The sequence below is a fragment of the Jaculus jaculus genome, chromosome 2, assembly GCF_020740685.1.
Source record: "Jaculus jaculus isolate mJacJac1 chromosome 2, mJacJac1.mat.Y.cur, whole genome shotgun sequence".
Classification (NCBI taxonomy): domain Eukaryota; kingdom Metazoa; phylum Chordata; class Mammalia; order Rodentia; family Dipodidae; genus Jaculus; species Jaculus jaculus.
Genome location: NC_059103.1, coordinates 79,407,119 through 79,422,173, shown reverse-complemented (window position 1 = coordinate 79,422,173; position 15,055 = coordinate 79,407,119). Strand labels below are relative to the sequence as shown.

The 15,055-nt window shown below is 40.4% G+C and overlaps 1 protein-coding gene across 2 annotated transcripts in view; it reads right to left on the bottom strand.

Annotated features, from left to right (window-relative positions):
• Window positions 1-12,322, bottom strand: part of Grid2 (glutamate ionotropic receptor delta type subunit 2) — a 1,510,676-nt gene extending 1,498,354 nt beyond the window's left edge. For both annotated transcript variants that reach the window (XM_045143055.1, XM_045143054.1), the window contains exon 1: window positions 11,951-12,322. In XM_045143055.1, the coding sequence (XP_044998990.1) occupies window positions 11,951-12,038 (88 nt within the window). In that variant the 5' untranslated portion in view covers window positions 12,039-12,322. The remainder of the gene's footprint in view (window positions 1-11,950) is intronic.
• Between the last annotated feature and the right edge of the window lie 2,733 nt (window positions 12,323-15,055).

Here is a 15,055-nt window from a genome sequence, read left to right as displayed (position 1 = left end):
GCCACAATAAAGGTCATATAACACAAAACCAAACATCTTATAGCATAAATCACTTAGAGAAGTCCCACTTGCTCTCACTGGGATCTCCCTAACTTCTTCCTCTTTTCTTGTCATACCCCCACTGTACCTGTATGTTTCTTCCAAGTGGAATTACATCTTACTTCTACTCAACTGTAATGAATGATACAAGCCATTATTTGCAAAATTTATTTTCAAAAAAAATTAAGTAAAACTAAAATCAATAACCACCGATTAACCACAATAACTCACCAAAAGTTGGTGGGTCATACACACCTATAATTTCTACACTTTGGGGGTAAAGATAGAGGAACTATGAGTTTAAAGCCATCTTGGACATCAGAGTAAGATGCGTCTCAAAAGTGAACAAACATCCATTGTATTGAAGCCATGTTCCTCTCCTTGACCACGGCGCCTTCCCCACTCCTTTTTCTTTCCTCTAATTCAATACTGACTAGAGTCTGCATTCACCATTGTATTGTAACTCACAGTTCCTTTCAATGGAGCAATATCCAACTTGCTCCTCACAGTCAGCACAGCAGAAACTGGATGCCAAGTGGGAATATACAATGTATGTAGATCTGCAGTAGAGTGTTGATTAATAGAGTCATCAAACCAACACAGTTTGTGTATAGTTCCTAAACTTCCTAATACATGAGCAGAAATCTATAATTTTCCTATTTAAAAAAATGCCATAGTTTTGACAGAGGAAACTGAGTTTATCACAGGCCCTGGCTACAGCAGCATTTCCACTAAGGAACATGTTTTCTCAAGAATATCCCTACTCTGTCCCCAATCTTTTTCGTCCAGCTTCTTCCTCTTTGGTGGCCTGGAAGCTGTAGCCATCTATCCAGTTCAGCAGTCAAAAGCCAATTCTATCTTCAGAAGCCGGGCAATATTTTGAGAAAATAAAAGTGTTTTCTTCGCAGCAAGCCTGTGCACATGAGCATTCAGCAGCGGATTTTCTGGTTTATAGATTATCCAAAATCCTTTGCTCCTTTTTCCTTGCTTTTGGCCATTTCACTGCTCATTTGCATTGCCACTGAAGGGTAGACAGGAAGTATAAAAAGCAAGAAGCAAAGCAGTTCTGCGGTGTGTTAACTGTTTGTCAACCACCAGCAGCACACCACCACGCCTCACGTGGAGAAAAGGGTAGTATGGCCAGTTACTTGCTGTGTTTTTTGTTACCATTTGTTTTCAATGTTTGCACTAAGGTCAGTATCCATTTCCCTATTAAAACTATGCCACTTGTAATTTATATTTCCTGTGGGCAGATTTTCTCCTTCTCTTATTGAACTGTAGAGGAAAGTACAGATTAATCATATGACTAACTTTTGTACTATTGTAATCTGCCCTATACACTTCAAAAATGAGAAGGAGAAGAAATTGCAATTTATTTACATCCATAAACCATGATTAGGGCAATATCTGATATACGGCTTTTTCGGAAAAGATGTCATTAGTTCTATCAGTGATAGAGTCACGAGAAGGCCAAACCTCCTCCTCTGCTCCTTTACAACTGCCGACATCTACAGTGGTGATGACAAGAAGAAATGAGGTAAACGGTTCACATTTTGCCTTGTCTCTACCTTTGGCAGGACTGTGTTTGCACTAATCTACACTACCGTGAAATATTAACCATCAGAAGCAGGGAGAAAAGATTTGTAGTATAAATGATGACCATCTGTAAGGAATAACCTCCTCATACTATTGCATGGATTTTTGCTGAAATACATATTTGTTGTACAGTGCTGTCAGGCTCCATAAACATGATATGTATTGAACTATCCCTGTTTCCAGTGCCATGGTAGACCATAGTCATCCAACTGAAGTCCTGAACTGCCCGAATTTCAGCATCAGGTGAATTATTTTATGGCTACATATTTAGACAGTAGATGTCTAAACAAATATTTGTTGTAGCCATACCCTAAATGCATTATGTTATGTTTTATACGTGATCCTAAAAAATATGTTCATAAAATATCTGCAACTCACATGACATTGCCAGATAACTGAAGAGTAATTGCACTAAAGTCTGTGCATGAGGTACCACCAAGGCAAATGAGGCATTAAGTATTGAAAACTAGGGGCTGGGGAGATGAAGCAGTGGGTAAAGTGCTAGCCATTAAACATAAACATCTGAGGTCAGATGCCTGAGTGCCCTTGTAAAATGCCAGGTATGGTGGTACACCTTGTATTATCACTGCTAAGGAGAAAGTGATAACCGATTCCCTGGAGCAAGTTAGCTGCAATGGTCAGCTCTGGGTTCAGTGAAACATTCCATCTCAATAAATAAGGTAAAACTAATTGAAGAAGATATCAGATGTTGACCACCCACACATCAGTTTTCTCATTTTTAATTCACCTTAAACTACATGCAATAGCATAGCTGCTTGGTTCTCTTATCTCAGATTAGCTTCAATATTATGTTCCTGCCTTTGGCCTTAAAGATGACTTATCAGTCTGAAATGTGGTGTCAACGGAGTTTGGAAGTTAAATGATGTCTATAGTAACTGTATTAAAGCTCTAACTAATTTTATGTACCCATTCCAGCTATGTTAAGAATTAACTCAGCTTAGAAATTCCTTTAAATTATTGCCTCTTACCATCCTAGAAGGCATGGACTAGTAAGTTAAAAATATCTTTGATGTCTATACTTTATTAATTATGCTCCCCAGCTGCAGCCATATCACAGCTGTCTTTCTTGCCATTCATCTCTGATCCCAATCACAAGATGGCGATCCTCTTACCATTCATTTAATGTTTACACAAAAATTAATAGATATAACCAAGCAGAACAGTCCATGCAAAATTTACAGTTTCCAAAAGGCAAATTATTTGTCAGTAGGAGATAGTACTGGGGGTAACAAAAAGCACAGAACATGACTCGCCTGATATGGGCATTCTTTCATCAAAGCAGGTACTCTTCTTGGAAGCACGACATCTATCTGATATACCCACCTGGTAACAGTATTAATAGACTTATAAAAGAGGCAATATCCAGTCTCTAAAAGCTGGAGCCTTAAAATTTAGAATATTTCCTTTCTTCATGGTCAGCTATGACTGAACATCTGTCACTGGTACAAAGAGAAGGGAAAGAGCCATTCAAGGCAATATTCAAACTTATCACTGGAAATTAATGTAATGTGATGTTTTTCATCTAGTTAAGTTTATGCTACAATGAAGGGATATCTATGTACAATAATTAGCTTCTTTTTAAGTAAAATATTTCCAAGTAATTTTAAGAACATCAAACAGATGACTAAATTTATATAGAGGAAATTTACTTAGTGGAAAGTTAAAATATGTCTACTAAAACAAGAGAATTTTATGTTCTTTGAATACCATCATCTAAGAATACCACATTTTCTTTAAAAATTATCAAAAGAAAAACCTTTTCCTTTTTGTAATGGCCTATCAGTGCACTTTTAAGATGTAATCCATTCACAATTTTAGGTAATAAAATTCTACAAAATTTGAGTGGTAAACCAAAAACTAAATGAAGCAAAAATGCAGCATAATTAATATAGTATGTTTTCAAGAGCATTTATAAGCTACTCTTTCAGGAGAGTTGCAATAGGTTAAACTAATACCATATGACCAAACACTCAATTAAAAAGGAAAAAAAAAAAAAAACATACAGCTATTAAAAGACTTTCTACCCAAACTCAAAAGAAACAAATAAATTTAAAGGGAAAGAGAAATCTTGAAATCTGATAACTCTCTTGTGATTGTTTCTTACTAAATTTATTATATTTTTGTACTAAAATAAAAACTTCATAATGATAATTATTTTCTACCCAGATTCCCCAGTTATGAAAGTCTTAACTCCCTTTATTTTATAGTTATCATTGCCAACACTCCCTGTTGCTCCCACATAGCAAAACTTTCAGAAACCCTTAGTTCCCTTGAAAGTTTTGGATGTCCCAAGTATTTTTTTTGTTTGTTTGTTTTCTCACTTCTAGATCACAGAAAACAGTTTCTTCAAAGATCATTTCTGTTCTCATCATTTCTCAACCCAGTCACCAGGTTAAAATTTTTGTGTATATACCCTGGAATATTCTCACATCCTATTTTGTAAAAAAATGCATTCCTTAAAAAAAAAAATACTTTGCTTTTTTTTCTAGAACATCAAATGTTTCTGTAATTCCTTCATTTCTCCTTTTTCTGGGTCTCTTCTTTTTCCTTCACCTTGATATTTGGGAATATCCTTGCTTGGATTTCTTCTAAACACCCTGATTCTCTCCCACCCATTTATTAACGAGCGTTTGCACAATGATGAATTCAAAATAAAGAACTCAAATCTCCATATCATCCCTAAAGTATAAATTCATATGATCAACTGTGAATTGTGGGCTATAACTTAATGTTAAACAGAAATATAAAATGTATTGAGTAACATTTTTATTTTACCTAAAATGATCTCACATCCCCCATTTTCCAACATTTTATTACTGGTAACATATTTTAGCCTCTGGCTCACCTAAAATACTTTAAAAGTCTTTTCACCCTCCTTAATTTCTCACATATGACCAATACACACACCACACACACACACACCTCTTGCTTCTACTATCTTGAAGTAATAAAACTTTTCTAACAACAGCTCTTTGACTTCAGATACCAGCTGAATTTACTTCACCACAGTCAAACCTCAATTCTACTCCATCCATTCCTTCCAATTAAAGAAAATAAATAAAACATGTCCCCACTGAATTTGCCATAGTTTCCAGTCAGACTTTCATTTTTACCTCTTGCTTTGCTCGTTAAACTTAACCCAAATTGGCATATCTATGGTTCTTTTTGCAAATGAAACTGAATCTTTAATGTCTTGCATTACAGTCATTTTGCCCCTGCAATGTCCTCTGCCTAAAACTCTGTATCAAATCGCCACCTGCCTCATATCCTTTGCTTCAGCCATCTTTTCACCTAACAAAATTAATGCCCACAGGGAGACCATGTGCTCAGCTTCAGATACCTACCCTTCCATGAGACACTTTCAACCCAGCCTCAGCTTCACACCAAAAAGTATTCTAACTGCTCACTATTTCAAGTGACAACTCACCAAAAAGCAGCAGGGTAAAAGCTGAACAGCTGTAATGGGAACCAACAACTTGAGGAACTATAAATTTGCTATTTCTTTACACTCTTTAGCCCAGTGTGCCCTGCTCTACAAACTCTACAGTCCGGTGTAGGTGGAGTTCACTAGAACATGACAACTCCCTCATGAAGAAGTACAAGGGACACTTGTTTGTGGTGCACTGTGACACTTTATTTGACACCTCAGTATTGATGTTTAACAAATGGCAGACACATCTATAAGAAAAAAGAAAAGGGTTAGCCTGACTTCCCTTGTTCAATTTCCCAGTACCCACGTAAAGCCAGATGCACGAAGCGGTGCATGTATCTAGGGTTCTTTAGCAGTGGCAAGAGGCCCTAGAGTATCTGTTTATTTCCTTTTCTCTTTTGCTCTCTTAATAAATATTATTTTTTAAAGGAAAAGGAAATACAATCCAGTTCTCACAAACTGAAAGGAGAGCTATACAGAAAATTTGATGAACAAACACAGTTCTCAAAAATAAATAAATATTTATTCTCAGGAGATTCTAAGTTGAGTGATTATAGTTTTATTTCATCTTATATATTTAATTCACTCTAAAACTACCTATTAATTATAATTCTATGAATAATATATTTTACTGTGTCTCTTCTTGCAGTTTCTTTTTATATACTTCAAAAATAGAATTCTGTCGACATTTTAGTTCATATAATTTTACAGCTTGAGTTGAGTTTTAAAAAGGACTCAAGATACTGGATCAATATTCAATACTGCTCACAAAGATTTAGTTACAATCATGGAAAATTAGAAACCACAGTATTTCTTTACTATCTAATAGAACCTTTATGCTTTGCATAGTCACATGAAATTTGTGTTTACATAAGAAGCCTAACTTTCATCAATGTAAGTATCTAGAACCCACAGATATCATAACATCCAAGCCCAGAATTACTTTAGTACTTTTCTGTATTCTTTAGACATCTATCTGGTTACTTAATTTTACTCTGGATTTTTATAATGAATTTTTTTCTAATAGTTAATTAATAATAAATATGGGCATAGGAAAAAATCTAAAAGAATGAGAGCAAAACTTTTTGTTTCAGTTAATGTCATATTCTCTGTAATAACTCAATTTTAGCAATATTCACAGTAAATTATCAGATTTCAGTTTGACCTAAATTTCATCTTCCATTATTCTTATAATGGGTCATAGCATAAGAAAAATTATACTTCTCCAAAAGCAATTAAAGAAAGAGAGAAATTAATAAGTGAGAATAGACCTTGTCTTATATGGTCAACCAATTTCTGTGGTTGTATCACTGGTATATGCTGGTCATATATCTGTGTAATGTTGATAAAATGCATAGAATTTTATATTATCCAGACAAAAATATATGAAACCTATATCATCATTCAAAAAACACATTGTGGGGCTGGAGAGATGGCTTAGTAGTTAAGGTGTTTGTCAACAAAGCCAAAGGACCAGGTTCGATTTTCAGTAGCTATGTAAAGCCAGATGCACAAAAAGCACATTGTGTACAGGCAGATCTGCATCTCTCTGTTAGTGTGTTCTTCTAAAATGTATGTTTCATGCCTCTTTCTATGTGTATCAAGTCACAAACACCAATAACCGGAACCTCCATAAGGAGGAATAACGTTCCCAGATAGGTACTGCATAGAAAAATATTTCATTCACTAATGTCTGTTTATAACAACTCTGCTCATTATTACTACAAACTTTCAGGTGTCATGGTCCCCACCCTTAATTGGGAGTAGTAAGTTAGAATATTTTTTAAGTTGTGGAAAACTACATCATTGAGTAAAACCAGATAAAAGATTTAAAAACTGTCAGGAGTGGATAAAATCTATAACAAAATCCAAATATGGATGAGAGACAATGATAATATACACATTTCTGCTTTGAAAATAAAACCATTTATTTCGTACTGTATCACAAATCTCATTAAATGCTTTTTTCTGCAAAAGTAAAAAAAAAATTATATGTTTTTTTCAGCTAAGATTACAAAGAAACAGCTTAGAATGCACTGATAACTAATGGCAAATATGTCTTTACAGACCACATATGTATTTTCCAATAAACATTATGTATTTGGTAATACAAAGTATTGCTACTATCACTGTTATCTGGAATGCAAAACATGATGAAACAACCCCAGTGCGAATGTCTCATTCTCAAAGAAATATAATAGGGGAAGGAAAAAAAATCTGGTTTAAAATGTAGGGTATTAAAATTATAATATCCCATTAAGATAAGTTTATAGAATAATAAAATAATCGTTAGAGGTCAGAACTGAAGGAAAATAGTCTTCCACTGCTACCCACAATTCTGATTGGTGTGTATGTTTCTCTGGGTCAAAAGTTAAATAGTCGGGGCTGGAGGGATTGCTCAGTGGTTAGGGCACTAGCCTGCAAAGCCAAAGAATCCAGGTTTGATTCTCCAGGACCCAGGTAATACAGATGCACAAGGCGGCACATGCTTCTGGAGTTAGTTTGCAGAAGCTGAAAGCCCTGGGTGCCCATTATCTCTATCTCCCTTCTTCTCTATCAAATAAATAAAATGAATAAATAAGTTAATCACTTTGATTTTATTTGTATTTGAATTGGAATTTATAGGAGAATTTAGCAGGTATACATTTCACCTAGAGTAGAAAGCAAATATCTTTGTTTTTTAGTCATGTCATGTTTGATATCTTTGATTAATAAAAACATTGCCTCCTTCACATATGAACTGTGCTTCCACGAACTGTGTTCCTACAGAAGAGTAACAGTAAGGCACACATCCTAACATGTTCCAAAAGTTCACACAATTTACGCAGAACTCAAGGAACAAGTAGCGACAAATGGATAGAAACTTATGGAGATATACAACACAGAGTTCCTGATGAGTCTACACATTCTTGGGGTTTCCAGTACAAGTATTGTAAAGAAAAGGAAAGGTTTTGGAAAAAGGCATAGTACACCTTCTGAAAATGTTTTTGTTTATTTTTTACTTCTTGTATTTAATAAAACTGACCTCAGCTCAAAAGTAAGGAAAATTGATGCTTTAAATTTGTTGTCTACTCTTATTTTGATGTGTTGACCCATTTCAGTAACTCATATTTGTACTGTGAGAATTCACATGATTGAAATAGTCTATGAATTGTCTAAGGCTTTTCATGTCAGAATTGAAGTTTATGATCTCAGAAGGTGAAAAGTACTAACTGCTTAGAAGAAAACATGTGTGCACACTTCTTTCTATTCCTTGACATAAGGTAGTTTGTTATGATTGATAAAAGTCAAAAAATGCTAGTGATGTATGTAATGTATGATTAAGTACAGTAATTGAATGTTCTCTTGGAGATGTACATAATAGGGGACAGCTAATTTACAATCATTTCTGAACTGGATACAGAAATGAACATACATTAAGTCATTAAAACATGAGATCCTCCATATTAAATATGAAGCAAAACACAAATTGTGCAGTTGACTGGAAGTGCCACCTAATCCTTGCTTAATTAAAGCAGTACTCTAAACGCCTGTTGTGTTGAGGGAGTAAAGAGTGTGGGACGACTGATGTATGAAGAAAATAGCAGTCAGCGTGGCTAATCTCAAAGACTTGGGGCGCTTTCTAGCTACATAAATCAGAGCAACTTCTGAATGGCCTCATAAAACACCATGTCTTTGCCATTCCACTCACGACTTTCTGGTTCTTCCTACAGCATGCAGATCATTAGGAAACTTCTAAGCAATCAAGTAATGTGGGTCTGATGAAATTACTCAATCAATGCACAAGCCCAAAGTAGAAGCAGTATTCAAGCTTGTGTGTAGTTTTTATATGTCAAAGGACTGTTCTTTGGGAGGGGGCAAGAAAGATGACAATGGAGGTGATTCATTTAAAAACACTTTGTATTTATGGGGCTTCATATGGACTGAGCAAATAATTACATACTACTATGAAATGCTTCTAAAACATGATTAACAGAAGCTCAAGGTAATAATACTATTATGCTTTTCCTAGTGGAATAAACATATTTTCATGTCAATCACGATAGTTCAACCATTGTATCTCATGATTATAGTGAATTAATGTATTTAATAGAACACGAAATTTTATAATATGTAACTGACTTTTATAAACTGCATGCATGAAGTGGAAACAAACAGAAAAAAGTGAGAATGTCCATACACATACCATGGTTCAATACTGAAAGGACTCACTATTTAAGAAAACTGTTATAGAAATGACTTTTTAAAAATCTTTCTAGTGTGTCTAAATGATCTATTGCACCCACTTTCTTCTTGAACACATCACATGAGGCTGAGAAAAACCTTTTTATTTTTGTATATTTACAGCTCTAGAATTGAAATACTACCTTTCCTACAGTTTCAGCATTTTCATCCCTTTAGTCCTGAGCTAATACATCTCCTCATAATCATATTTCTCACATTACTTAAATGAAAGAAATCTGCTTTTACAGAAAATTCATTTTTCCCTCTCAACCAAGAAGGCAAACTGATCCTTCATGTATTAACTGGTGCCTTACAATTTTAACATGGTCATATCAGTTCTGATTATATCATACTTTTGCTAAGAGTGGAGTGAAAGAAAAGGGATATTTAGTCTCTGAAATACACACAAATTAGCCATCTTTCAGTAAATTATAAAATATATCTGGCTTTTAAAACTGCTAGCTTTATTACATAGTATTAGGTAGTCTATAAAAGAAGCTAATTCTCTTGTCTAAAGTACTAATTATATTCATGTCAAATTAATTGAGTAGGAAGTATTTCTTTTAGTGAATTATTCACAGTAGGTTCATACAATTAGGTTTCTAAAGAGATTTGTGATTTGTGCACAGGTACTTTAAAAACGTCTGGCTATAAATAAGTAAGCCATGTCACACTGGTAGACAATAGTATGCAAAGAAAAAAAAACACAACAGTTGTGTTCTATTTTGAACCAAATGCTCAGGCTACATTGCAAAATAGTACTATTCTCTACTGAGGAACAGCAAGCTATAGTGTTTGTAAATAAATTTCTCATCACACAGACCACAGAATTAATACTAAAATTAGGGTTTATTTACAACCCCCCAGGGTGAGAAAGCACAAGTCAGAAACCCCTAATCATAAAATTAGTAGAAGGGTAGGATGGTTATACCCTGACATCCCCGTTCCAGTCATTTACAATCAGACATAAATGCATGTCACCTCCAGAAGAGGAGCATAGTTCATTTCCGAACTCTTATCAGGACATTACTGAACCCCCTCAATGAGATCATAATTTCTCCCTGAAAAGTTCTGAGCCTACAGGCACTGTTAGCCCCCAAAGCAAAATGGGATCCAGCAGGCAAGCTATCTAATGCTTAATTTACTTAATGCACAAGTGCAGGGCTTTCTGCATCCTGACCTCATTACCCCTTGCACAGAGCACACAGTTCCATTGATATAAATGATAGAGAACTGCAGACATGTTTACAAGGATAACCAAGAGGGGGAGGCCCCTGGAGTGGAAGGTCTGCCCACTATGGACACTCACACCAGACAGAGCCCTTTGCCTGGAAGGGAGCAAATACAACCTGCAGCTGTTTCACCTAACAGACATGGGGGGGGGGGGAGTTACGAGTGCGCGCGCGCGAGAGAGAGAGAGAGCTTGGTAGAAGGGCAGGGTGCAGAAAGGAGAAAAACTGTGACCCATCTGTCGCCTAGATTTGCTGAACAAGAATCCGTGTGGACAGATAAATGTCCAAGTGCAATGCCCGGAAAAATTCCCCAAGATGCGTCTCATGCAGCCAAGCAAAGGAACCTGGCTTGCCCTAGGAGGTGATTTTTCCAAAAGAAAATCGTCGCATTAACGCAGAAAAAGCTGCAAGCCCGCGTCAGCTCAGCTCTCACAGATTAGCAGTGTCCGAAGCTGCGAACCCCGTGCATGACAATGACGCGCAGCGCAGCCCCCCGCCCGGCCCGTGCCCACGCCCGCGCCCGGCCGTCGGGTGCCCATAGGAGGGGTCCCGAGCCTCCCAGAGCGGCCGGGCCGAGCCTCTCGCAACCGCGCTGCCCACGCCCGCCAGTCCAAGCTCCCTCCTCGCGCCGCTGCTCGGAGCTGATGCGCCGCGAGCCCCGCGGTGTCCTGGAGCGGCCCCGACAGCGGCCTGGAGCGGCGGCTCCCGGGCGCCCAGGGGCCGGGGAGCGAGCGTGGGCCGGGCGGCGAGGCTCCGGCTCTGGCTCCAGTTCGCACCCCGCCGCCACCCGCACCCGCACCCGCCGCCGTTGTCAGCGTCGCGGCAGAAGCACCAGCGAGGGGAGCGCGACTGGGGACGCCAGGCACCCCGCACCGGGCTGCGGAGTCTCGGCCGGCTCACGTTGCAAAACCACCTGTTCGATCCGATCCGGGGGGAACTCCCCACCCCCACCCCAGCGCAACCTTCCTCGCAGGTGCCTCCTGCGTTCCGCAATTCAAAATTATGTTTTTGTTTGTTTGGAGGATTTGTTTTGTTTTGTTTTGTTTTTAACGGCTCAAATGTACATCCGGGGAGGACAGGGAAGGTAGAGTCGATTAAACTTCCTTTCCCCACGCGCACAGCCGCGGAAGCCCGCCCTCGCGGCACACACGCGCCCCGTGGCCCACGCGAGCCCCCACGCGCCCAGCACACGCGCCGCGAGCTGCGGGCTGCCGCTCGGGCCGCCTCATCCCCGCAGAGACTGAGCGAGCGGGGAGCCCTGGGTAGCGGGAAGGGGTGCGGGGAGAAACCACCTCCAACCCGCCACCCGAGGGAGGGCAGCCGGCCCCGGGGAAGCCGAGGGGAAAGGTCTGCGAACGAACACGAACTGTAAAAGTAGCCGCCAAGAGCAGCACCGGCTCCGTCTTACCGATGTGGATGATCGAATCCGCAGTCGCCGAGTCCCAGGATCGAGACCACCAGACGGACAACACCAAGAACAAGGGGAAAACTTCCATCGCCTCCTATGCTGATCCTCTTTGACGATGGACTGTCCTTCCACGACAGATATATTTTTTTTTATTTTAACCAGTCCAAAGAGTTTGATGTGGCGATAGAGTTAGGCGCAGCTTTTTCATCTAAATTCCTATCGCCAAAGCGAAGGCTGGTATCGTCCGCGAGGAAGGCAGAGGGCGATGCGCCGCGCGCGGCAGCCCAGTCTCGGGAAAAGCCTCCTTCGCAAAGCCGTGTCACTTGGAGAGGAATTTTGGCATCGCCAGAGTTGTTTGCAGTTTGGCTTTTGAAATAGAAAAAAAAAAAATGTATCCAGCCTTGACTGCTCACGGGCAGGGGGCGAGGCCGGAGCTCAGACGATCCCCATGGCTGCTTGGGGGCCGCGGTCTCGGGTCCCAGCTCCGCCGCAACTTACAGCACCCCTCGCGCCGGATGTGCCCCCTCCCCCCTCCCCCACCCAGAGAGCCCCCCCCCCCAACACCGCCCCTGTGGCCCCGGAGAATCACTGCGCCTTGGTGCCAAAATCTTAAGTGGAAGGGAAGATTAGGAGATTCCAACAGGAGCAGCCAGATTCCAGCAGGGAGGGAGAAGAAAAAAAAAAAAAAAACCTCTCCTGGAGGGGTTAAAAAAAAGTGAACTACAAGGTAATGCGGATAGTAATGCAGAGAAAATTCCCTTTCTGCGCCAGGCGGACAGCAGACTCGGCGAGGCGGGCCCGGAGCCGTCCGCGGGCGGGCTGGCGGGCGGGCGCGGTGGCAGGGGAGTTGCGCCAGGCGCGAGCAGCGGGCCAGGCCGACGGAGGAAAGCCGCCGCGGGCTGCAGGATGCTGGAGAGGAGGCTCGCCTGGCGGGATGCTGGGAGCGAGGAGCGAGCTTGGCAGCTTCAGCACCAGCCCCACGTTGCCTAGAAATGGATCACCTAGGAGAAGGAGCGAGTCCGCGAGAGCGCGGTGCTGTCAGGCGGAGAGAGGGGGAAACCAAGAGAGGAAGAGCTTCTCTCTAATAACCACCTCCTCCCCCTATCTGCAATACAAGGGAGAAACAAAATAGTGCTCTCATTTCCCTTGGAATCTTCAACCAGGACTGAAAAAGGCAGGATTGTAGGAGCACAAGCGTTTAAGCCTTTTTCCCCCCGTTTTTTTCCTTTTTCTTTTACCAGGTTAAAAGCAACCTAAAAAAGCCACCCCACTTATTTAACCTTGCTATCCTCCAACAGGTATCAGACTTTTTTTTTTTTTCCTTAGTGTTTGCCTGAAATTAGCCACATTGGTTAAGAACAAATTAGGGACACCTGGTCACTTAGGGAAAAGGAGACCTAGAAATCTTTTAATGAGATTTCAATTATAAAGTTATAAAAATGAGAGTATGTGCTAATTACCTTTTATGCAACGATTTTTTTTTTTTTTTGGTCTCCAGTGCATTTTATTAAGGCAATCAGGATACAGAAAGAATTCTGAAATCCTATCTGGATAAAACTCTATTAGAAGACGGATAGTGAGGAGATTATATATATATATATATATATATATAGATAGATAGATAGATAGATAGATAGATTTAATAAAACAAAATAAATGCTTCAATAGCCAAACTATTGTACTGAGTGACTTAGGAAGCTATACAAGTAAATCAGAGTGGGGAAGCTTTTGTCTTCCTTGGGGAAGGCTGAGAAAGCACTGAGTAACTGGCTCCCAGCTTCCAATGAAGTGATGGTCTATAAACTTATTCCCAGTACAAAAACCTGATCATTGTGACTTCCTTTCTTGCAGAGATTAGCTTATATCATCCTGACATTACTGCAGAAAGGAGGATGCAAAGTATTTAACTGAGGTCAGCTCTTATGGGTGTTCATATTACTTCAATTACAACTGTAGTCCTTCGGGGATATTGTGGCTTTGGGTTTATGGGTACTGCTCTTCAACTTGTCAGAACATATCCATACATGGGAGGTTGGCAAGTCTTCTCATTTCCTTCTTTGAACCCTGTTATCCAGCACCGGTGGGTTGAGTCATTATTAACAAAGTATTATCTTTCATTTATTTTGCATTTCTTCGCTGGATGTTGTTCCATAAATGCTGTGCTCTTGTATTGTTCATGTTAACAGTACTCCTTGGAGTACATAGATTCATCCTCCCAAACCACTCTCCATCATGGTCTTAAGGGATAAGACAAGTTCCCTTGGGCCATGAAGCAGTGTCCAATCCTTTAAAATGGAACAAATCTTTATATTTTATATTCTCTTATAGGACAATCAACCTTTTCACCAATGTCTTCAGTGAAGGCCATGGTGTATGTACATTTATTTAATACATCCTTTTACAGAGACGAATTTGTTTAATTTCAGTGTAGCTGTGGTCCTACCTAGAGGTCCCACTACTTATCAAGTCCACCAAAACAAATCAATCTTGTAGACAGATTGTTGGAGAAGGAAGTTCTATTTCATTCCGGGCTTGAGAAAATGTGGCAATAATTATGTGACTACTGAAAAACCAATTCTCTGCTGGGTGTAGTCTTACAACTCTTTATTTCCAATACTCTGGAGGCTAAGGTAGGAGGACCTAGCCTGAGCTAGAGTGAGACCCAACATCAAAAGAAGAAGAAGAAGAAGAAGAAGAAGGAGGAGGAGGAGGAGGAGGAGGAGGAGGAGGAGGAGGAGGAGGAGGAGGAGGAGGAGGAGGAGGAGGAGGAGGAGGAGGAGGAGGAGGAGGAGGAGGAGGAGGAGGAGGAGGAGGAGGAGGAGGAGGAGGAGGAGGAGGAGGAGCAGGAGGAGGAGGAGCAGGAGGAGGAGGAGGAGGAGGAGGAGGAGGAGGAGGAGGAGGAGGAGGAGGAGGAGGAGGAGGAGGAGGAGGAGGAGGAGGAGGAGGAGGAGGAGGAGGAGGAGGAGGAGGAGGAGGAGGAGGAGGAGGAGGAGGAGGAGGAGGAGGAGGAGGAGGAGGAGGAGGAGGAGGAGGAGGAGGAGGAGGAGGAGGAGGAGGAGGAGGAGGAGGAGGAGGAGGAGGAGGAGGAGGAGGAGGAGGAGGAGG